At 41.5% G+C, this 25,456-nt stretch overlaps 1 protein-coding gene across 1 annotated transcript in view; it reads left to right on the top strand.

The window, feature by feature from the left end:
- Nucleotides 1-25,456, top strand: part of LOC117519709 (peroxisome proliferator-activated receptor gamma coactivator 1-beta-like) — a 215,026-nt gene that overhangs the window by 148,903 nt on the left and 40,667 nt on the right. The window contains exons 2-3 of the mRNA XM_034180967.1: nucleotides 11,037-11,222; nucleotides 20,952-21,152. Coding sequence (XP_034036858.1) covers nucleotides 11,037-11,222; nucleotides 20,952-21,152 — 387 coding nt within the window. The remainder of the gene's footprint in view (nucleotides 1-11,036; nucleotides 11,223-20,951; nucleotides 21,153-25,456) is intronic.

Here is a 25,456-nt window from a genome sequence, read left to right as displayed (position 1 = left end):
TCATGCCAAGAATGAAAGAAACAAAGTGAAAGCATGAATTTGACTGGTCGTACCAACTTAACAGTCTGGCCAAAGTTCCATTAGGATTCATGTTTGCACAAATCAAATTTAATGGCCGCCAAGTGCAAACACAACATTATCACCAGGAATCAGCAGACTTGAGTCCAACGTGTTTTTGCAACATACCCAAACTCTCTCCGACTTGAAAAGTAAAGCTGGAGATGTGTCTCCTGCAGTGATTCGAGACCTGCAGTCTATCCATGTTGACGACAGAGCCGACTGGAACAGGTTTTGCTGTAATTTTCTGCTTGAATGTTTCTGATTTTGTCTCTGGGTCCTCAACTTTTGAGATCAAGAGAAAGAGCTTATAGTGTCCTGACGTTACTGGAAAGAGATGTTTAGGGCCCCTTCACACATCGTACGAATAAGTACAAATTAGGGCGAATCACAGCGGAACAGCTCATATGAGTGAACTACGAAAACATTTATCCGACGCGTTGGCATGAATGAACCTGCTGTGACGGTGTTGTGCACACGACAGTGTCCTGCAAGCAGGAACACAGTGCAAGCAGCTGGGACGAGGTGCACATCACACAACTGATGTGGAGGAAAATAAAATAAAAACCAGCTATATAATTAGTGAATATCACTGGGTTGATATAAATAAGAAATTAAAGGGGACGCAATACAGAACCCAGCAGTTAAATAACCCTGGTTAATTAAAAAATAAATGCCACTCACGAGATTTGAACCTGCAGTTTACAAAAGCTCTGGTTACCAGACGGAAACTTTACCACTGCGCTACAATCACTATTTTATAACAGGAGTGTGAAATGACTAAGATCAACAAGCAGATAAACATAAAAAAAAAAGATAAAAAGAACCATGATAACTGACCAAACGGCATTTGTTACGGCGTATTTCTGCTGGTACGTGACTGAAAGTCGTGTATTTGTCATACTGTTGGCTTGTCATATAGCCCTGCGCCGCTCACAGGACACACGTGTCCTGTCACACAGACATGACATTCAGATTGCCTGCTGCGTGTCCACATGAACTGACAGTCCGTTTCTCCAGCCCGCCGCAAAAGCAGTATATGTTTTTATGTATTTCCACGTGAGGACAGCAAGCACACACACGCACATGTCCATCAAAATACGTTACATGTTCTTCAGTTGTGACATCCAGGACCAGAGATGTCTCAACAGCTGTTGGCAGCCAGCCACGCCCCCTGTCCTGTCAGCGCACAGACCAGGATGTCAGTCTGTGATCAGATGAGAGGTACCTTGCCAGTGGGGCGGGGGGGGGGGTGACCCACACGTACACCATGTGTTGGGGGGTGGGGGGAGCATGCGAAGCACACACACGTGTTGTGGGGGGAGCCAACTAGGGCTGCAGCTATCGATTATTTTAGTAACCGAGTATTCTGTTGATTATTCTTGTGATTAATCATGTAATTGGATAAAAAGTAAAGTACTTTTGCCTTTTTAAACATCAACCATCCAGGGCTCTTCCTAACCATTGACACAATGTCGCTGCACCATCACACAGATTGTCAAATTTATTGTATCCCTTTCTGTTTTCCTGGTTAAATATTTATTTTTTTAACATCTTTACATGTTTTTGATCTTTCCTGGTGTCAGGAGCTCTGCCAAAGTCAGGCCAAAGTCTAGGATGTGGCTTTCTATTTTTGTTTTCCCTGACTTGTAAAATGTAACCATGTTTAAGTTTTTATATTTTTTTTAAGGATGGTGGACTGGGTCTCTGTGTAATTTTTTTTAATCCCTCTTTCTCTGTGATTCAGCAGATGCATTTCAGCTGGAGGTTGAACATGCAAGCCTCGCGGTCAGTTTATTATTATAATTATTATTATTATTATTATTATTTAAGTTACCGTGTTTGTGAAGCATTGTTATGGTGCCCAAAAAAGCAAAAATTAAAAACAAAACACTCAGCTGAGAGGATCTTTCAGAAACTGTTTGTCAGTGTGGCCGGGGACGGAGCTGTAACTCGCCTGGTGTGAGGGGAGTACTGACAGCCCCTCACACCGGGCAGAGAGAGACAGCAGCTGGCTGCAGGGCGAGTCACTCCCCATGCAGAGCGGACTGTGTTTTTTTTTAAATAGACGAAGACACTGCTTCACTTTAAATGCGCAGTCAGTCTATTTCAGATGATCCACGTGGGCAGTCTTTCTCTTAAAAGGCTTTATTTTACTCTGTGTGTCACGTTGGAAAGTCTGAGCTTTTGGGTTAGCCTTTATGCGGTTAATCTTCTTCTGTTTTCTCTGGAAATGTTACAGTGCCACTCACAGGCCTGGCATAAGTACTACAATGTTAAATGAAGCTTTGAGGCACAGAATTTGCCTTGGATAGAAACCAGATGATCCGCACAGCCACAGCACTCCAATACAAAAGAGGCTTTATTTAACAAAAAAAATCAGTGTAATGTTTTGGGCAACCAGCAAATGTTTCGGGCGTCTGATGAAGGGCTGGTCGCACGCCTTTTTACATATTTTTGATGTGCGTGTCTTTATTGCATCACAGAATTTGACTCGAACAGTTTTTTGTAATCGAATTATTCGAGTTACTCAACTAATGATTTCAGCCTTAGAGCCGACACCCTGACATGCCACATGCATACTTGGCAACTTCACAGTGGTGGGGCACTTAGACAAATTTCACTGCCAGCTTGAACGTGATCGTCTGCTGACTGTTGTCGTGTTAATAGCGTGAATGGCCACACATTTTGTAAGTGAAAAGCAAACTGTGTAGATGTTCGTGTGTGTCACCTGGAATTTGGCTGACACCTGCCGCGAGGGGAATCTAATGGGCTCTCACAGGGCACACTCTATCTTTCAACCACTGGTGTGCGTGAATAGTTGTAGCAGCAGGTGTAAGAGGCGTTGGAGGCAGCTACAGTTTTACACGTATTGCATACGACTCCTGCTTCATGCGGAATTCGACCACATTCGTACTATGTGTGAGGGGGTCGGTCCTTAGTGATGCCATTACAGCCAATACAGAAGAACAAAGGTCCAGGTCTTTAGAATCCTAGTGCTTCCTCTCACTATATAGTTGTTAGACTTTGATGCTTAGGTGGTGTCTAGATAGATACCTACAGTAGTAGGGCTGTTCTGAGGATCCTTACGTACACCTGGGGAGACTTTGTGCCAAACAAACAGCTTTGTGAGGGAACATAAGCTACAATATTTTGGCCATGTGGCATGTTTCCCTGGGGATGATCCAACATGTAGGTGCTTTACTGTTGAAGATCTCAGCGGTTGGAAAAGGACAAGAGGATGCCCGTTTTTGAGAGGTGGGGATGGACCGGCCGTCTGCCTGGGTAGTTGCTCTCCAGTATTCAACGTGTTTAAATAGTGTGGTGGATGCGGGTCCCAACTTTATGCTTTGTCAAGCTTTACAGAGCAGATGGTGAAAATGTCACGATCACTTGGGCAGTTTCCTCAAAGGTCGTGCCACATCTAAATCAAAAATGAAGGAAGCCGGTGAGATAATTCTTCACCGAGTCTGAAAAGGATTCTGGTCTTCGTGTTTTTTTTCTTTCACTTTCATAAATGCCTCCTTCCTGTCACTAGTTTTCTTGCTCTTATCTTATTTTCTTTCCATTCCTCATTCACCCTCCCCCCAAGAGAAAACAGCCACTTCCGTTCGCATTGACTCACAGCCACGCAGTTCCTCCTTTTCTTCTTTGTTGTCTGAATTATGAGGCTCAGCCTTGTGTTAACTCCAGTCCATGTGTTAAGACGTTCAACAGGTCTTTTGATTGTTGAATGGTTAAGGGGTTCAGTTTATCATCATTTTTCACGGGTAAAGAAGGGCTTTTGGGGGCTAAAGGGAAGAATTTCTTTGGTCAGGAGGCATAGAAGTCCTCGAGATGCTTCATGTGTCTCATGGGGGTTTTTTTATGTCAAACTCAACATGCTCTTTGATGAAACTCCTAAGTGTTTATACAGTATAGATCTTTAAAGATGTTGACTAGTTTTACAGTTCATTTCAGAGTTCTTGGCATTGATGGCATTCACCCATTCATACATGTTGATAATGTTTTTGAAAAGGTGACAAGTTTCATTGAGGGACAGGATCTGTCAAAGACAATTAGAGGTCCAGCTCTTGAGAATAACTTGGGGGTTTTGGGAAAGTTTGCTTAAGCTAATTCAGGAGTGTCTAAGAGGTTTAGCCGTTTTCTGAAAAGGTTGCCCACTTTAACAAAAGTGGTCTGGTTTGAAGGCTTTAAAGGCTCAATCCGGATTTCCAACCCCAATCGGAACGGGACCTAACAGACACCTGACTGAGCCAGCCAACAGTGGGCAGAGCTGAGAGAGAAACAAAATGCACAGCTCAGTGGCCCCTCAACCGAGATTGGGAACCACTGCTTTAGAGGACTGATGAATCAAGAAAAGGGGTTTCTGGGTTCCATTGACGAGTTGCGCGGTTTGAGGGGGCATTTAAATTGTCCTTGTGCAATGGTTGACAGCTTTTTTAACAATAGTGAAGCTGTTCATGAGTTCTTGGTAACAACAAAAAGATTTCAAGTGTTTTCAAGAGTATTTTAAAGCCCTTAATTTCAGTGTACAGAATAAAACGTCAGGAGGAGGTGATACTCCTGATTGGTGCAGTAAAAGACACTGAGAAGTACAACAGCCTCTTTAAAAAAGAGCCACAAACAAACACAGACATTAAAATAAGTCAAATGAATAATGTAATACTCCAGAATATATTTACTCAGTGCACTGGAATGAATGTAGATATCACACTCAATCCACTATCTGTAAATCTAGAAAGATGGTTGTCCCATTGCACTTTAGGGGACAGCTGATACTTGCCGGAATTAAGTGTGCTTATGACCCTGGGAAAGAAACTGTTCTTGTGTCTGTTAGTCTGTACTATAATGGTCCTGTCGCGCCTGCCAGAGGGCAACAGGTCAGACCCGTGGCTTCCAGAAAGAGTGACGAGTCCTTAAGGATGTTTTTGGGTTTGCTGAAACAGTAGCTGGAGATGTCATCCAAGGAGGGCAGAGGACAGCTGATGAGTTTTTGTGCCATGTTAATGACTCTCTGAGGAGCTTTACATGCTGTGATATAGTTTAAGAGGACGCTCCAGATAGTTGCCGCTATGCTTTCTGAACAACCACAGTGGTGTTAGGAGTCCACAAGAGAACCTTTGAGATGTGTGTTTCCTGAAGGCAGTTCTCAGTTCCTTTGTTTTTGTGATGGTCATTGCCATTTTGTTTACTGAACACCAAACTGTAAATTTTTGGACCTCATCTACATCGGCCAACTCATGAGAACGGTCTGACCACAGTGCTGTCATCCGTGAATATAGCGAAGGTGTTGGTGGGATGGACTGGAATGGAGTCATAGGTGTATAGAACATAGAATCATGGATTTTGCACTCCACCTTGTGGACACCTGGTGCTGAGCGTGAAGTTGAAGAAAGGTGAGGGCTCTGTTTGACAGTCTGTCTATGGTTAGTGACCCAGTCCTTTATCCAAGTGCAGATGAGATGGGACACGTCAGACGGTTTACTGACTAGTGCCTCTGGAATGGTGATATTAAATACGGATCTACAAAGCGTCCTTAATTTGCTAAGTCTAAGTGACTTGAGTGGTTCTTGAGGATGTTTTATGGAGTTCAGGAGCATGCCTGGTTCTTTGATATTGTAGTAAAGGAAATTGTTGGTTCTCCAAAGGAGTTGGTGGGTTCTAAAATGGGTAAGTTGGTAAATAGAAGAACATTGTGTGTTTTAAGAGTTTATAGGTTTGTTTGAAGAGGCCCCAGGGGCTTTTGGATAATTGCAAAGATTCATTTAAAGTGTTATTGCCTTGGGTGTGATGGAAAGCCCGGAAGAAGCTTAAAGAGCTCCAGCAAGTCATTATTAAAGAACTATTAAAATGAATCCATCAAACACACACTTTTTAAAACAGAACTGCATTTTAAGCATTTCAAGAATTTGAAATTTCACTGATGCTAAAATCTTTTTTTTTTAAGATTCATCTGCATGTATTTTATTTACAAGCTTTTTTAAAAAAAATTCATGAAAAAAACTAAAGCAAAATTTAAAACATTCTGGAAAATAGCAAGGCCATTCGAAACCCAGAAACCACTGGTGCCTGTTGGGAGTCGGTGCCCCTCAGTGGCAGGACTGAGTAATCCATCCACATATCCATTTTAGACCCATCTACATAGGAGCTGTTTGAGGTCTGGAGGGTAGCTATGGTTGTGGGTTCTACATAGACGCTGTTTGAGGTCTGAAAGGTAGCTATGGTTGGAGACCATCATGTGGTCAAAAAAAAAACCTGATCATGTGAAAACACTGAGTTGCCGGCTATAGTCCAGTTTGCTGCTCTTCATCTCTTGGTTGCCTTGTGAACCAGTGGTCATTGTACTCCTTTTCCTCTGTATATTTATGGTTGCTTAGCTGCAACCCTTCTGCCATTGCATGTTTGATGATTCCTTGTTGTTCTTTTGTTTGTTTGTTTTTTTAGTATGGCCAAAGCAGATGATCACCCCACTGAGTGTGGTCTGCTGGACCTTTATTCCTTCTAAGAAATTATCCTGGGAGTTTTAAACTTACCACCGTTGCCGATGAGCTTGTTCAGGGTATGGATAAAGTTAGACCTTGCTCTTGTGTAGCACCATGGGGGCGGTGCTTATGTTGCGATTTTGCACCATATAAACACATTGAGTTGAAACCATTAAACAGTCCCTGCACCACTGGGAGAAAAGAGTCCCTGTAAAACAAAACAGAGACCCATTTCACTGATACACTGTCACCCAGTGACCTGAAGGGTGTTAGTCAGCAAACGATATATGGGTGAAGATGCTTCAGTGATTTTTTTGAGGTGTATGGGGACCGTGACTAATCATGTCAGGGCCGATACGATGTTGGTTTCATTGTCTAGCCTTGTCTAACATTGAAGTCTCTTTCTGACAGGAGACGCACGGCTGTAGGTGAGAGCTCCGTATGGCTGACAGGGAACAGTACAATAATGTACACTGTGTGCCAGATGATGGAAGGCTTTTATCCAAAGTGCCTCGCAGTACTTCAGTTGCATACATATTTTAGGAAGGGTTTCCCCAATGGGAGATAAATGCCTAATCTTAACAGTTGAGGTGCTACGTTCTGAGTGGTGAGCTTCAGAAAATGCCACTTCTAAACAATTCCGTGCGATTGCATAAAACTGCAAATCAAAAGAGATGATCAAATCAAATCAATTTTATTTATATAGCGCCAAATCACAACAAACAGTTGCCCCAAGGCGCTTTATATTGTAAGGCAAGGCCATACAATAATTACGGCAAAACCCCAACGGTCAAAACGACCCCCTGTGAGCAAGCACTTGGCAACAGTGGGAAGGAAAAACTCCCTTTTACAGGAAGAAACCTCCAGCAGAACCAGGCTCAGGGAGGGGCAGTCTTCTGCTGGGACTGGTTGGGGCTGAGGGAGAGAACCAGGAAAAAGACATGCTGTGGAAGGGAGCAGAGATCAATCACTAATGATTAAATGCAGAGTGGTGCATACAGAGCAAAAAGAGAAAGAAACACTCAGTGCATCATGGGAACCCCCCAGCAGTCTAAGTCTATAGCAGCATAACTAAGGGATGGTTCAGGGTCACCTGATCCAGCCCTAACTATAAGCTTTAGCAAAAAGGAAAGTTTTAAGCCTAATCTTAAAAGTAGAGAGGGTGTCTGTCTCCCTGATCTGAATTGGGAGCTGGTTCCACAGGAGAGGAGCCTGAAAGCTGAAGGCTCTGCCTCCCATTCTACTCTTACAAACCCTAGGAACTACAAGTAAGCCTGCAGTCTGAGAGCGAAGCACTCTATTGGGGTGATATGGTACTATGAGGTCCCTAAGATAAGGTGGGACCTGATTATTCAAAACCTTATAAGTAAGAAGAAGAATTTTAAATTCTATTCTAAAATTAACAGGAAGCCAATGAAGAGAGGCCAATATGGGTGAGATATGCTCTCTCCTTCTAGTCCCTGTTAGCACTCTAGCTGCAGCATTTTGAATTAACTGAAGGCTTTTCAGGGAACTTTTAGGACAACCTGATAATAATGAATTACAATAGTCCAGCCTAGAGGAAATAAATGCATAAATTAGTTTTTCAGCATCACTCTGAGACAAGACCTTTCTGATTTTAGAGATATTGTGCAAATGCAAAAAAGCAGTCCTACATATTTGTTTAATATGCGCATTGAATGACATATCCTGATCAAAAATGACTCCAAGATTTCTCACAGTATTACTAGAGGTCAGGGTAATGCCATCCAGAGTAAGGATCTGGTTAGACACCATGTTTCTAAGATTTGTGGGGCCAAGTACAATAACTTCAGTTTTATCTGAGTTTAAAAGCAGGAAATTAGAGGTCATCCATGTCTTTATGTCTGTAAGACAATCCTGCAGTTTAGCTAATTGGTGTGTGTCCTCTGGCTTCATGGATAGATAAAGCTGGGTATCATCTGCGTAACAATGAAAATTTAAGCAATGCCGTCTAATAATACTGCCTATGGGAAACATGTATAAAGTAAATAAAATTGGTCCTAGCACAGAACCTTGTGGAACTCCATAATTAACCTTAGTCTGTGAAGAAGATTCCCCATTTACATGAACAAATTGTAATCTATTAGATAAATATGATTCAAACCACCGCAGCGCAGTGCCTTTAATACCTATGGCATGCTCTAATCTCTGTAATAAAATTTTATGGTCAACAGTATCAAAAGCAGCACTGAGGTCTAACAGAACAAGCACAGAGATGAGTCCACTGTCTGAGGCCATAAAAAGATAATTTGTAACCTTCACTAATGCTGTTTCTGTACTATGATAAATTCTAAAACCTGACTGAAACTCTTCAAATAGACCATTCCTCTGCAGATGATCAGTTAGCTGTTTTACAACTACCCTTTCAAGAATTTTTGAGAGAAAAGGAAGGTTGGAGATTGGCCTATAATTAGCTAAGATAGCTGGGTCAAGTGATGGCTTTTTAAGTAATGGCTTAATTACTGCCATCTTAAAAGCCTGTGGTACATAGCCAACTAATAAAGATAGATTGATCATATTTAAGATCGAAGCATTAATTAATGGTAGGGCTTCCTTGAGCAGCCTGGTAGGAATGGGGTCTAATAGACATGTTGATGGTTTGGAGGAAGTAACTAATGAAAATAACTTAGACAGAACAATCGGAGAGAAAGAGTCTAACCAAATACCGGCATCACTGAAAGCAGCCAAAGATAACGATACGTCTTTGGGATGGTTATGAGTAATGTTTTCTCTAATAGTTTAAATTTTATTAGCAAAGAAAGTCATGAAGTCATTACTAGTTAAAGTTAAAGGAATACTCGGCTCAATAGAGCTCTGACTCTTTGTCAGCCTGGCTACAGTGCTGAAAAGAAACCTGGGGTTGTTCTTATTTTCTTCAATTAGTGATGAGTAGTAAGATGTCCTAGCTTTACGGAGGGCTTTTTTTTATAGAGCAACAGACTCTTTTTCCAGGCTAAGTGAAGATCTTCTAAATTAGTGAGATGCTATTTCCTCTCCAACTTACAGGTTATCTGCTTTAAGCTGCGAGTTTGTGAGTTATACCACGGGGTCAGGCACTTCTGATTTAAAGCTCTCTTTTTCAGAGGAGCTACAGCATCCAAAGTTGTCTTCAATGAGGATGTAAAACTATTGACGAGATACTCTATCTCACTTACAGAGTTTAGGTAGCTACTCTACACTGTGTTGGTATATGGCATTAGAGAACATAAAGAAGGAATCATATCCTTAAACCTAGTTACAGCGCTTTCTGAAAGACTTCTAGTGTAATGAAACTTATTCCCCACTGCTGGGTAGTTCATCAGAGTAAATGTAAATGTTATTAAGAAATGATCAGACAGAAGGGAGTTTTCAGGGAATACTGTTAAGTCTTCAATTTCCATACCATAAGTCAGAACATGATTAAAGTGGTGGGTGGACTCATTTACATTTTGAGCAAAGCCAATTGAGTCTAATAATAGATTAAATGCAGTGTTGAGGCTGTCATTCTCAGCATCTGTGGATGTTAAAATCGCCCACTATAATTATCTTATCTAGGCTAAGCACTAAGTCAGACAAAAGGTCTGAAAACTCACAGAGAAACGCACAGTAACGACCAGGTGGACGATAGATAATAACAAATAAAACTGGTTTTTGGGACTTCCAATTTGGATGGACAAGACTAAGAGTCAAGCTTTCAAATGAATTAAAGCTCTGTCTGGGTTTTTGATTAATTAATAAGCTGGAATGGAAGATTGCTGCTAATCCTCCACCTCGGCCCGTGCTACGAGCGTTCTGGCAGTTAGTGTGACTCGGGGGTGTTGACTCATTTAAACTAACATATTCATCCTGCTGTAACCAGGTTTCTGTAAGGCAGAATAAATCAATATGTTGATCAATTATTATATCATTTACTAACAGGGACTTAGAAGAGAGAGACCTAATGTTTAATAGACCACATTTAACTATTTTAGTCTGTGGTGCAGTTGAAGGTGCTATATTGTTTTTTCTTTTTGAATTTTTATGCTTAAATAGATTTTTACTGGTTATTGGTGGTCTGGGAGCAGGCACCGTCTCTACGGGGATGGGGTAATGAGGGGATGGCAGGGGGAGAGAAGCTGCAGAGAGGTGTGTAAGACTACAACTCTGCTTCCTGGTCCCAACCCTGGATAGTCACGGTTTGGAGGATTTAAGAAAATTGGCCAGATTTCTAGAAATGAGAGCTGCTCCATCCAAAGTGGGATGGATGCCGTCTCTCCTAACAAGACCAGGTTTTCCCCAGAAGCTTTGCCAATTATCTATGAAGCCCACCTCATTTTTTGTACACCACTCAGACAGCCAGCAATTCAAGGAGAACATGCGGCTAAACATGTCACTCCCGGTCCGATTGGGGAGGGGCCCAGAGAAAACTACAGATGATTGAGGAATACAAGCTTAGTGTGTCACTTGAGAAACTTGACTAATCTGACTTCTGATCCTTCTCTTTTCTGTCCACAGTATGGGGAGGAGGAGGTGTGTTCGGACCGTTTGGACGCCGACTTCCCAGACATCGACCTCTTCCAGTTGGACACCAGTGATTTCGACAGCGTCAGCTGCCTCAGTGAACTACAGTGGTGCAACGATCAGCCAGCGGGCGCGTCACCAGCTTCTATCCATTACAGTACAACTGATGAACTTTTTGAGGTGAGGCGCCATCGCCAAAACACAAGTGAAAATGGTAGAGGTCTTAAGGGTGCTGCCGCCTGCAGTCATTAGTGTGTTAAGAACAAATTCAGCCTGTTTTCCTCTGAACCACGCTTTAAAATGCTTGTTCATCTAGTCATTATTTTACCACGAAAAGCTTTTATAAGTGTTTGCTGTTCTTCCTAACCTTCCATATATTTCAATAAAATGTCTGATTTCATGTTAAATAAAAAATAAACCAGAAATAACTGACCCGTTTTGGTGGGAGAAGAAGAAAAAGAAGAGGAGGAAAATGTGTCCACAGACAGCGGGAGAAGAGAAAAACTAGAAGGGTGGATGTGAGAGTCGGTACTTTGAATATTGACAGTATGACTGGCAAAGGGAAAAAACTGGCTGATTTAATGGAGAGGAGACATGTAGATATATTGTGTGTGCAAGAGACCAAGTGGAAGGGAAGTAAGAGTAGGAGCATAGGTGGTGGGTTCAAGTTATTGTATCATGGTGAAGATAGGAAGAAAAATGGTGTTGGGGTATTTTAAAGGAAGCGTATGTTAAGAGTTTGTTGGAGGTTAAGTGAGTGTCTGACTGGGTGATGAGTGTGAAGTTGGAAATTGAAGGGGTGATGATGAATATCATCAGTGCATATGCCACACAGGTAGGCTGTGATACGGAGGAGAATGAAGATTTCTGGAGTGAGTTAGATGAGGTAGTGTAGAGTGAACCCAAGTATCAAAGAGTGGTGATAGGAGTAGACTTCATTGGGCATGTTGGTGAGGGAAACAGATATGATGAAGAAGTAATGGGTAAATATGGTAAGGACAGCAATGTGGAAGGACAGATGGTAGTTGATTTTGCAAAAAGGATGGAAATTGCTGTAGTGAACACCTACTTTAAGAAAAGGGAGGAGCACAGGGTGGACTACATTCTGTGCAGGAGATGCAAGCTAAAAAATTGGAGACTAAGATGGTGGCAGGAGAGAATGTAGTTAGACAGCATAGGATGATGGTTTGTAGAATGACTTTATAGGTAAAGAAGAAGAGGAGAGTGAGAACTCAACAAAGGTTCAGATGGTGGAAGCTGAAGGAGGAAGACTGTCGTGTGAAATTCAGTGAGTAGGTGAGAGATGCACTGGATGGGGGGGAAGCAGTTTTGGACAACTGGAAAAGTACTGCAAATGTGGTGAGGGATTCAGCTAGGAAGGTACTGGGTATGACATCTGGACAGTGGAAGGAAGACAAGGAGATTTGGTGGTGGAATGAAAATGTCCAGGTAAGCATAAGGAGAAAGCAGTTGCCAAAAAAGAATTGGGATAATTGGAGAGATGAAGAAAGTAGACAAGAGAAGAAGGCGATGCAGCGTAAGGAAAAAAGAGAAGTGGCAAAAGCTAAATGTAAAAGGCATTTAGTGTGCTGTATAACAAGTTGAATAGTAAGAAAAGAGAAAAGGACTTGTACTGATTGGCCAGACAAAGGGACAGACCTGGAAAGGATGTGCAGCAGGTTAGGGAGGTAAAAGATGCACATGGTAATGTGCTGACAAGTGAGGAGAGTGTGTTGAGAAGGTGGAGGTAATATTTTGAGGAGCTAATGAATGAAGAAAATGAGAGAGAGGAAAGGCTGGATGATGTGGTGCGAGTAAGGACTTACATTGTGTGTTTGTGGATTCGGAAAAAGCTTATGATAGGGTGCCAAGAGAAGAGCTGTGATATTGCATGAGGAAGTCTGGAGTGGCAGAGAAGTATGTGAGGGTCATGCAGAACATGTACAAGGACAGTGTGCCAGCGGTGAGATGCACAGTAGAAATGACAGACTCATTCAAGGTGGAGATGGGATTACACCAAGGATCAGCGCTGAGTCCTTTCTTGTTCACAGTAGTGATGGACAGGTTGACAGATGAGATCAGACAAGAGTCTTCATGGACTATGATGTTTGCAGATGACATTGTGATCTGCAGTGAGAGTAGAAAACAAGTTGAGTCTAGGCTGGAAAGGTGGAGATATGCTCTGGAGAGTAGGGGAATGAAAGTTATTTGGAGCAAGACTGAGTATGTATGTATGTAAACGAGAGGGAGCCCAGTGGAATAGTGCAGTTACAAGAAGTAGAAGTGGTGAAAGTAGATGAGTTTAAATACTTGGGGTCAACTGTCTAAAGTAATGGAGAGTGTGGTAGAGAGGTGAAGAAGAGAGTACAGGCAGGGTGGAGTGGGTGGAAAAAGGTGGCAGGAGTGACTGAAGAATATTTGCAAGAGTGAAGGTGAAAGTTTTCAAGACAGTAGTGAGACCAGCTATGTTGGACAGCTTAGAGACGGTGACACTAACAAAAAGATGGGAGGCGGAGCTGAAGATGTTGAGATTGTCTTTGGGAGTGATGAGAATGATAGGATTAGGAATAAACATATCAGAGGGACAGCTCAGGTGGGATGGTTTGGAGACCATGTCAGAGAGGTGAGGTTGGGATGATTTGGACATGTACAGAGGAGGGACCCAGGGTATAAAGGGAGAAAGATGCTGAGGATAGAGCCACTAGGCAGGAGGAGAAGAGGTTTATGGATGTGCTGAGGGAGGACATGCAGGTGGTTTGTGAGACAGAGGAAGATACAGAGGACAGGGTGAGATGGAAACTATTGATCTGTTGTGGTGCCCCTTAACGGGAGCAGCCCAAAGAAGAAGAAGAATTGACCCGTTTTGTGCCACATGTGTTCCACCTTGTCCAAAACCCTTGTACTGCAAACTCTTAAATTGAGGTCGTTATCAAGCGACTGCTGCCAGTGCACACTGATGACATCATCACAGGTGAGACGTGGAAGTGACAAGAAAAACGTCAGGAAAACTCTTTTTGCTTTTTACAGTGTGTCAGGCTCACAAAATTAATTTAGGGTGGGTGTTTAACCAACTTTCATTTAAAAAAAAAAAGTGAGTGGGCGCATGGTCAAGTGGGGTGTTCCACTGTGGCCCTGACATAAACTGGCAGTTTGTTCTGGCAGTGTGTCCAGCCTTCTGCCCAGTGAACACTGGGATAAGCGCCAGCTTTACCGTGGCCCTTAGTGGGAATAAGTGATATGAAATATAAACAACAGATGCACAAATTATTCCCTTTGGCCATCAATTAATTGGCAGTGTTAAATGCATTATATTTTGTTTTATGTAACATCTAAATAGATCCTTGTCATTTGATTGGTGGTTTGTATGTCAACCGTTGACACTCCGATGGCGCTTAGTTTAATAAATACAACCCCTGGCAAAAATTATGGAATCACCGGCCTCGGAGGATGTTCATTCAGTTGTTTAATTTTGTAGAAAAAAAGCAGATCACAGACATGACACAAAACTAAAGTCATTTCAAATGGCAACTTTCTGGCTTTAAGAAACACTATAAGAAATCAAGAAAAAAAGATTGTGGCAGTCAGTAACGGTTACTTTTTTAGACCAAGCAGAGGAAAAAAATATGGAATCCCTCAATTCTGAGGAAAAAATTATGGAATCACCCTGTAAATTTTCATCCCCAAAACTAACACCTGCATCATATCAGATCTGCTCGTTAGTCTGCATCTAAAAAGGAGTGAACACACCTTGGAGAGCTGTTGCACCAAGTGGACTGACATGAATCATGGCTCCAACACGAGAGATGTCAATTGAAACAAAGGAGAGGATTATCAAACTCTTAAAAGAGAGTAAATCATCACGCAATGTTGCAAAAGATGTTGGTTGTTCACAGTCAGCTGTGTCTAAACTCTGGACCAAATACAAACAACATGGGAAGGTTGTTAAAGGCAAACATACTGGTAGACCAAGGAAGACATCAAAGCATCAAGACAGAAAACTTAAAGCAATATGTCTCAAAAATCGAAAAATGTACAACAAAACAAATGAGGAACGAATGGGAGGAAACTGGAGTCAACGTCTGTGACCGAACTGTAAGAAACCGCCTAAAGGAAATGGGATTTACATACAGAAAAGCTAAACGAAAGGCATCATTAACACCTAAACAGAAAAAAACAAGGTTACAATGGGCTAAGGAAAAGCAATTGTGGACTGTGGATGACTGGATGAAAGTCATATTCAGTGATGAATCTCGAATCTGCATTGGGCAAGGTGATGATGCTGGAACTTTTGTTTGGTGCCTTTCCAGTGAGATTTATAAAGATGACTGCCTGAAGAGAACATGTAAATTTCCACAGTCATTGATGATATGGGGCTGCATGTCAGATAAAGGCACTGGGGAGATGGCTGTCATTACATCATCAATAAAGGCACAAGTTTATGTTGATATTTTGGACAATTGAAAGGCTGTTTGGGGATGATGAAATCATTTTTCAAGATGATAATGCATCTTGCCATAGAGCAAAAACTGCAAAAACATTCCTTGCAAAAAGACACATAGGGTCAATGTCATGGCATAGGGTCAGTGTCAATGAGCAGATCTGATTTGATGCAGGTGTTAATTTGGGGGATGAAAATTTACAGGGTGATTCCATAATTTTTTCCTCAGAATTGAGTGATTCCATATTTTTTTCCTCTGCTTGGTCTAAAAAAGTAACCGTTACTGACTGCCACAATCTTTTTTTCTTGATTTCTTATAGTGTTTCTTAAAGCCAGAAAGTTGCCATTTGAAATGACTTTAGTTTTGTGTCATGTCTGTGATCTGCTTTTTTTCTACAAAATTAAACAACTGAATGAACATCCTCCGAGGCCGGTGATTCCATAATTTTTGCCAGGGGTTGTATGGCGGGGTTTGTTTTGGTGACAAATGACGATTTGAATGAGCTTATTGACGCTGCTCATTCTTCTAACAGAAAAAGGAGGGTTAGGGTCAGGGTTAGGGTTAGCCTGACCCTGACCCAAACCCCGGAGGCAGTATTTGCAGTATTTGCTGGGACATCTCTAGCTGTAGTAGAAGCACTGTCAGATGAAGAGCTCGATTAGATTGCTATTTAAAGTTTATGTTGGACTGTTTGGAACCTCTTGACCTCAGAGGACCAGTAACGCACACCAAAATGTAAGTCCCTTTTCTCTTGTTTCCAAATTAATAAAATATCAAATGATAAGCATCTATTTTATATAATGTCTAGAATAGATCTGTTAGATCTAGATGTTCCATTCAACTTTGCATTGTTGAATGGAACATTTCATCTTTCACCTCATGAACTATTCTTACCATTGCACTCATAAACCTTCATTTATTGTATTTTGTAAAATCAGAATCTAAATCTAAAATGAAGTTTGTGTTAATTGTGATTGTGACATGGTGAGTTCCTGCAGGGAATGATTGTTCACATCAGTTGGGTATGTTTTTGTGCTGTCACTGGTTGTGATTATTTTGACTGTTGTTGTTGTGATGATTTATTCCTTATCTTTTTTCATCTTTTTATCAGACTTTTTTCTGTAACTATGGACTGGCTGACTGTATGAATGATTTGCCCTTTTGGGATTAATAAAATAATCTGAATTCAGAAACTTTTAAAACAGGAATGTGGAAATATGAATAAGAATTGCATAACAGCTTTGACTGAGAATTCAACTGAGAATTTCTGCATATTTTTAATTCCCCTGGAATGACTGTGTCATTATGATTTTAGCACTTTCCTCATATTTATTTATTTTTTAAAGTGATATACTCCTCGACCCCATGCCTGACCTCTGTGGTGACAGTCGGGCAGGCAGCGTGTCTCCCAGGAAGCTGCCAAGAAAGTAATTCCCAGTTATGCTGTGTGTAACGTGATGATGGAGCCGCTGCCTCTGTATGGATTGGATGGCTGCTGCTGCAGGCCTGTGAAGACCTCGGGGCGGCGGTATCGGTTAACCTCGCTGCACGAATTCAGGGAATACCCGTCTCGTTTACCTCTTGTTGAAAGTCAGCCGGGGATCATTGATTGTCTAAAGGTTTCCAGTGTCTCCACACTGCCCTCGACCCATTATAGAGTCTAAATTGAGTCCATCTTGAGAATGAAAAGACAACAACAAAGAGATAAAGCAGGAGTTAGCGCGGCTCATCCGCTATGTAATGCTACTCTGCTGATGGAAATTGCGGTGATGCGCTGCAGAGTATTGGTTAAATGAAGACGGACATGGGGCGGTGGGAGCACAGGTGAACTAAACGCTGTCTCCGTCTGTCTCTTTGCGTCTGTGTGTTCATTTTTATGTTCATTTTTATTACAACCCCTCCATTAGCTGACGCCTCAAAGGCTATTTGCCTTCCCGGCTTTATGACAGGGTCTGGATCCCAGAAGGACCGGGGATACTGACAATATCATCTTCATAAACAAGAGGCACCAACAGGTTCATTCATTAACGGAAAATTAAAATGAGGATGTGGAACAATCAACACTGAAACCAGAGCCGTAGAATGCGACATGGAAACATGTACTTTAATTTCAGTTCTTTTCTCTTTTTGTTTCAAAACTTTACTATTGCGTTTCTTCATGAATATATCATTCTGAGTCAAAGGGACACTTCCTCCTTGTTGTTGTTGAAAAGTCCCGTTTTTAGTCCCATGGTTTTGTGCTTGTTGTAAAACTTTGGGCCTCATGCAAGAAACAAACATTTACCCACTCATGGCATGTAAAATAATATTTTGTTCATCTCTGTGATGGAGACTTTGGATGGTTCACACCGGCCAATTTTGCATATTTTGCAAATTGTGAAAAAAAAACGTTAACGCAAATGGCCATGCCCTACACCGCTGGAAAGAGCTCACACCACCCATCACATTTACTAAGAGCACTGATTAAAAGAAATTCCACAAATTAAAAAACTAAAATAAACTCTTTCTATAAATATAACACAATGCTAAAATGCACTCAACTGTATGAGCATGTAATCAATGAAAGAGTGTGTAGAAATAATGTGACCTTTTGACCCCTTAGAATAGGTCAAGATTAGCCATTTTGGAACTTGTACACGGTCTGTGTTCCAGGAATGTTCCCTGTGAATTTGAAGACCCTGGCAGCAATAGGACTGGAGTTACGGACTGACAGATGGACAGAGGCACATAAAGTCTTCACAATACCTGATGGCCATATTTTGGCCTCAGGTAAAAATGGCACAATATGGCATTATAAATACAAACATTGCTTATATAAAATTATAGTTATATAAAAATGATGCATATAGGACTTTTTAAATATTTCCTTGCGTTCCTGCTTCAGTAGTTATCTGATGAGGGAACACATTGTTGATAGTTTTATTTCTTTCATTCAGTTCTTTCTGTCAGCTCTCGGACCGCTGAAGAGAAATGATTTTTTTAGCTTGTTTGTCCTTTGTGGTCTATTGCCACCACCCGCCAACCCACCTCCACACCTTCACCATATTATATTTTAACTAGTCTCTTATTGATCAGAAGAACACAGCAGATGTCATTTGCTTCTAAACCCACGATAATGAATAGACTGAGAAGCAGACGGAAACGCCCCCCTCCTACTTTCTCTGCCGTCTGTCAGTACGTCGCTTATTTATAGTAGCATATCAGAATTTAATCCCATGTTGAGTGGGAAGGATCGATTGAAGACAGAACTTCTTTCTCATGGAGAAATGAAGATGTGAAAAGACAAAGACACATTATATGCGCTGTGGGGCTGCAGTGAACTCCACTGTCTAACGCTGCTGTACGACGCCTTTTGCATCAGTAGTGTTTGTGGATTTGTTTTGGGTTTTTTTAAACTGTTTGCATCTTCTTTCCTGCTCACATGAATGCAGTCATTTACCCAGAACATATAACAAGTCTGTACATAGCCTAATTATGCTCATTTATTCAGCCCATATGTAGGATTTTTTGCATACAAATAAAGCTGTGATGCTCAGAATGTTGTGAGATTCAAATAAGTAAGAAAAAATTCAGATTCTGCAGGGAATTTCAAATTCTATATTGCAAAAAAGCAAAGGAAAGCAAACGGTGGTCTTTAGATCACCAAGGAGCAGCCTGTGCATCACCAAACCTCCAGTCCAAGTCATTCCACTCAACAACAGTGAAATTGTGCTTTCTCTCATGTAAACACATTGGGCCTCATGTATCAACGTTGCGTACGGTAATATTTGAGCGTATATGGGGTGTACGCCAAAACGGATGCACTACTTGGCATTTATCAACGTGGTCGTTGGCGTACGCTGCGCTGAAAATATACACCAGGTCGAGAGGTGGCGTAAATTATACACCAAAATGAACCAGCGCTGGAATCCACATAGAAATGAAGATGATCAACATGATAAACAGTGCCATTATACAAATCAATGCATATGTTACATAAATAACACTTTCCTGATTATACTACATAATAATCAATACAAATCCCGCCTTTACGGGATTATTATGGAGCACGATCCGTGGCTACAGCACTGACTGCAAAGACAGCGCTGCTCGCCTTTTCTCCAGACTTCGAGCCTGGAGCCAGAGCAGCGCTGAGCTTAACTTCATGTGGTGTGATCGTTTTAGACTATGACATTGATAATAACAACTGTAGTTTTGTCATTCCCTTAATTCGCCCGTGCTGCAACCAGGTTTTGTCGTCTCCATTTGGTTGTCACAATAAAACAAATACAGAAATACATTTAAAAAATAAAGAAATCTGACAGATTAGGCGTGTCTTATTAATTGAGCGAGCAAATATCCACATGTCAAGAATTATTGACATGTGAAAAGAGAATACAGTGGTCCCTCGCTATAACGCCGTTCACCTGTCGTGGCCTCGGAGTCTCGCAGAGTATTTAGTCCAATTTTGCATGCCTTTTTTTTTTTACAGTATTCTGTGTTCTGCGTATCTGTTTATAAGAATCTTGTTGCCCAGAAGAGAAAAGAGCGCCAACAACTACTCATAACTGTGTTTGTCACACGGAAACAAACACCTGCTGCAGCGAGATGTGAGTGGGAAAAGGCGCAGCGCCAGGACGCAGAGGCCCGAGCTGTGAAATACTGGTGAGTCACTATTAATAATTTCTTATGTGTCCGACCTCGTTCGTTGATCGTTAAAATTAATTTGTTAGTTCTAAATGCCATCATAATTATTTATAGGAAAACATTCTATTTTTATTTCTCAAACAAATGTTTGGGCCTGAAAACAGTTTGGTATTATTTTCCTACTAAGGTTTGAACTTTGAGAGTGTTTACACACGAGAGAAAAGTGAGAAAATGTTCATGCCTGATTGAGAAAGTGTATAAACTGTGTAGTGAGGGGTTTTACAGCTTTGAAACATCTATAATAATTGTAAAAAATAACGCTGACTACGTTGCGGTTTCGCGTATTACGGGCTATTTTTTAGAACGTAACTCCAGCGATTAATGAGGGACCACTGTAACACTTTATTGATTATATACTACAAAACAATTGATACGACAGCCGCTTTTGACGCTGTATTGGCACGCGTTGTGATTGGTGGAGTTCTTTTTCTTTGCCGTCTTCCCAGCTTCCATGTCGTAATATGAGGGTGTGTCTGAAGTGGAGTCTGAATATTTCTGGGCGTGTTTATTATAATTATATCAAGATCAAGATCATTTATCAAGATCACGTCAGGCATACGCCAGAAATGGGCAGGTGCGCACTGCTTGATACATGTCACGGCGACTTTGGTGTATTTCAAGTTTACGCCGTAAATTTACGCCACAAGTGCGCAACATTGATACATGAGGCCCATTGTATCCATGCTCACAAACCAACACGGTGACACCATAACCTTGGAGGTAGTTCATGGTGTTATTTAATGACAATGAATTTCAGTTCTGCCTTCTGTTTGGTTTCCTCCAGATAGAAGAGGAGAATGCGGCTCTGCTCGCCGCTCTGACTGACAGCCTAGATGGCATGGTGGATGGCGAGGTGGGCGGACTTTCCGTCTTTCCTGCTCTGGGGGAGGAGCCTGACCAGGAAGGGGAAGAAGATGACAGCCTTCCTCTGAGTGCGGAGGACTTCAGGGCTTCCCTGGGCCCAGAGGCAGAGGATCCATCTCTAGTAAGAACGTCTCTCTCCTTGTACTTGTGTTGTCTGGGTTGAAGGACATATTGGACTGAAGAACTTATAATGATGATACTTTTCTTTCTTGCAACAGGAAATGCATTTTGGATAGCAGTGGATTTTTTTTAAAATTGTTTTTATCGTTGGCTGTTTATGGGTTCAAGTTCACTTCTGTGTAATTGATAACATACAAGATGGGCTAAAGTATGATGGATGAATTTTGACAACATTTTGTCATGAGGGAACAGTTAATTCAATTTGAGGGGAGTTTTGGGATCTATTTATTTATTTATTTATTTATTTATTTTTCCACTTTGCAGGAATCCATGATATTAGGCCTCTCACAATAGATATATTGATTAATCATGCCATATGTACTTTAGTTGTCATTGCAGAGGAGTGACCCCCGTGCAGAAAACAGACCATATGGTTAATGTCCAGAGTTATAACACAGGAGATAATTCAAGGTCATTCACAGGAAGATCATTCCAACAGGTAACAGTGGGAGGCAGCAAAGAGTTATCCAACACATCGGCAACAGGGAATATCAGCCTAAGTCTGTAACAGCATGGCAAACCCTTGGGACATAACAGGGGAGGCTAGCAACATGTGTAAAACCATTTTGAATCCAGCACCAGGAATGAGATAAGGAGACACTAAACTACTGAGGGGGAATGTGAAATCGGGTAGCACAATAAGAGGACACCAGACGGAGCCAGAGACCAGAGAGAGAGCGAGGGAGAGTGACTCCTTTACCCCAGAAGCAATCAGAAACCCACAGAACTAACCAAGAGGAAACATTAAGCGAGAGCACCAGAAATAGCCAGCAGAGGAGAAAACCACAAAAATAATCCAACACTCAGAGAATAATGCCAGAGACAGAATAACACGCGTCAGACCTAAAGACCAAAGTGTAACCCATAACAGTGGACCTGGTTTTGGTAATTATTCAGACCCTGTCGTTGCTCGTATTTACACACCTGTGTTTACATCGGAATGCTGGCATCATGATACCACAATAAACAGTATGGTTTTTGCTACCATTGTAATAATTGGCTGCAGCTTATCATCTCCTCTCCTGCCTGTGTAAGTTTTAGTGTGGACAGAGCTCAGTAGCTCCACCACTCAGGGACACACACACACACACACACACACACACACACACACACACACACACACACACACACACACACACACACACACTGACAGTGAAGCATGGGAAGTTTATTGATGCTCATGTTTTTCTCAATGACTGCACAATTCCGTTTCAAGTATTTGTAAGGATAAGTCCAAATGAACTTTGTTTCAGAGCCACACTCCACAACTCCACCTCTGTGGAAATGTTTTGGAGACAGGAGAACTAATTAACATGAATATTTAAACTCCCTTTATTTTTTTTCAGCGCAGTCTTTGATAACAGAGACTGAAAGTCCATTTTGTTTGTTGTTTCCTTATTTAGAATTTTTTTTTTCAGCATCACGTTTCCAATGTATGAATATTCTTAATAATTAAAGCTTCACTACCCTTGTTAAAATGACAATATAATTTATTGAAAGTATTTCTGGACCAATATATCTTCCAAAACAAACAAACAAAAAAAATTATTAGGACAAGCTCACTTGATTTTTTTATGAAATAATTCAGGCACATTTATCATTTGGTTAATTGATTTTTAGGTGTTTGTGAAAGTGTAATTAGTAGCATTATGAACCCCGAGAACTCTCTGCTTTTGTTTGAATTGTGGTAAATGTTCAGACACATGCTAATAATTTTGCCGAGTGGCCACATGTGGGTCTTCGAACACCTTCACGCCCGTATGTTTTTTGTCTACAGTTCAGAAGCCTTGAATACACACTTCAAACACGAGCCACTTGTCCCAGTTGAGACGCTGTACCTCTTTACCCAAGTTCCCTCTCTCATCCTCACACTACCGTAATCTGTCATGTTTGCTAGCCTTGATGTTTGTGGAACATTCAAAGTCAAAGAACAACTGAGGCTGTGACGCACATGTAACCTTTGATCCAGTGCTCCCTCTGTGCCTGCACTTTTCTTCTTTTCCTGGCTTCATGTTTAATAAGAGTGTTGAGGTGCTGCTCAGCGACTGAGTGAAAGATGCCTCATTTTGATTTGTTGTGGTTGTTCTTAACTGAATATAAAGATTTGTTCTTGTTCTGTTTTATTATAAATTAATTTGAAGTTATTTCACCGAAGATAATCTAAATTGCTTTTACCTTAAATTGCATCAAATCAACAGTGCAGCGTTTTAATTTCTCTTTAATGTGGTCTAAGAGAAGATAATCTGGTCTTAATGGTCTCTTTTAAATGATCCCACCACTGAATGTTTTTTCAAGGTGATGGAAATGGATTTTAAAGCAGATATCAACTGGTTTGAACAGATTTGGTTTTGAATTGGCTAAATATGGCATAAACTGGATTTAACACTTGTTTTGGATCCAAAAATGAGGCTGAGAATTTCTGAGTTAACATAAAAATAACCAACACATTAATCTACAGTGAAATTAGTCATGATTTCAGTAATTTTGGACTCGCTTTTCGGTGTCAGAAGTTGAGGGGGATTTACAGTAATTGTGGGGACATCTTAAAGTCATTTTCGAGTTTAAATCAGGTTCAGATTAAAGCCACTCTTACACGGGTTTGCATCAAAGAGCAGCTCCTGCCTGGACGTGTTGGGTACCAAGTCACCCTGTGCAGGCACACCACTCTACCAAAGTCGGGAAAAGTCATTTTTATTCCAGAAGCTCTGTGGAATCTCAGACTGGCACGGGAAGGACCTGGTGGCCCACTCTGTCTTCAACTCCTGATATCCTCCTGAAATCTCACAGAGATTCTTTCTGTGCTCATTGTGAAAATTGGACACAAAGCGAGGCAAACCCGAGTCTACCCGATCAAAGAAACACTCAACACGGGCACAAGTTGAAGAGAGTTTTCCGACTTATTGTAGCAAATCTTGTATTTTTTTTTATTTCTTGTTCCCTCTGTGATCACTTCCAGCCTGCACCTGAGCTGAACTCATTGGGAACAACAGTTTGCTTTGTCTCTTTTCAGGGACTATTACTTTATTATTTTGTGCCCTACTTTCCACTCGGTTCACAGCGCCGTCAGGAGAATGCAGGCCAGCACTCGGCTCTGGAGCTTAACTGAAGGGAGAATCTTTTTCGGTGTAATAAACGACTTTGGATTCCTGCAGCATTGCAGCTGTATTGCACTTGTCAGTTTGATTCCAGTCTGCTTCCTTAATTTGACTTAAGTTTCACAGTAAAACGGCTGCTTGTGGGCTCCTCTTGATTTGCTGCCAACCCACAAAGATGTTCCTGTTTGGCCGTGGTGACTGATGCTGGACGGCTGAGTGTGTGCTGTGTGAATATTCACTGAATGTTCCGCTTTCTAACACACCGACTCCACGCTATAAAACAAGTCCGTCTCCGAAGCCGGCAGAGGTTTGCGACGCTCCGAAATGAAAGTGTTGCTGTTCAGGTGCCTTTTCTATCAAAGTATTCCAGGCTCAAGGAAACTGAGGAAATTAACTTCCCTCTGGCGAATCATCCTTCTTTTTAAGTTGGTCATGATGTAAATTAAAAATGAATGAAAAAGATGAATTATAACATTTTAAAAACTCCAGTAAAAGTCGGACTTGGCAGTAAACATAGATCTTCTGCTGGTACAAAGTTACGGCTCATAACTTTGTGGTTAGCTCAGGAACTGAAAATGTGAACAAGTTTCTGGAAAGTGAATTTGTTTTGGTTAAATGGTAAATAACTGGACTGCATTTATATAGCGCTTTTCCATCTGCATCAGACGATCAAAGCACTTTACACACTAATGCGTCACATTCACCCCAATGTCAGGCTGCTGCCATGCAAGGCGCCCACTACACACACCGGGAGCAACTAAGGATTAAGGACCTTGCCCAAGGGCCCTTAGTGATTTTTCTGGTCAGGCTGGGATTTGAACTGTGGAGCCTCTTGTCTCAAGCCTAACACTTTAACCACTAGACCATGGTTGGTTGCTCCCATGATGCTCAGGGTCACAACAGCAGAACACATATGGAGCCACAAATTTTACACCTGTTGCACCTCCACATATGGTACGAGACACAACACGAGTGCTTTTTCTCTGCTTTTTGCGGATGATGTGGCTCTGTTGGGTTCAGGCAGTGACTTCCGACTGAGGCACAGTGTGAAGTGACTGGAATGAGAATCTGCACCTCCAAATCTGAGACCATGGTTGTTGTCTCAGATTTGTTGTCATGGTTGTTTTTGTTTGTGGTCACCACAGCGGAT

This window comes from Thalassophryne amazonica, chromosome 11 (assembly GCF_902500255.1).
Source record: "Thalassophryne amazonica chromosome 11, fThaAma1.1, whole genome shotgun sequence".
In the NCBI taxonomy this organism is placed as follows: domain Eukaryota; kingdom Metazoa; phylum Chordata; class Actinopteri; order Batrachoidiformes; family Batrachoididae; genus Thalassophryne; species Thalassophryne amazonica.
This window is presented reverse-complemented; position numbering and strand designations above follow the sequence as displayed.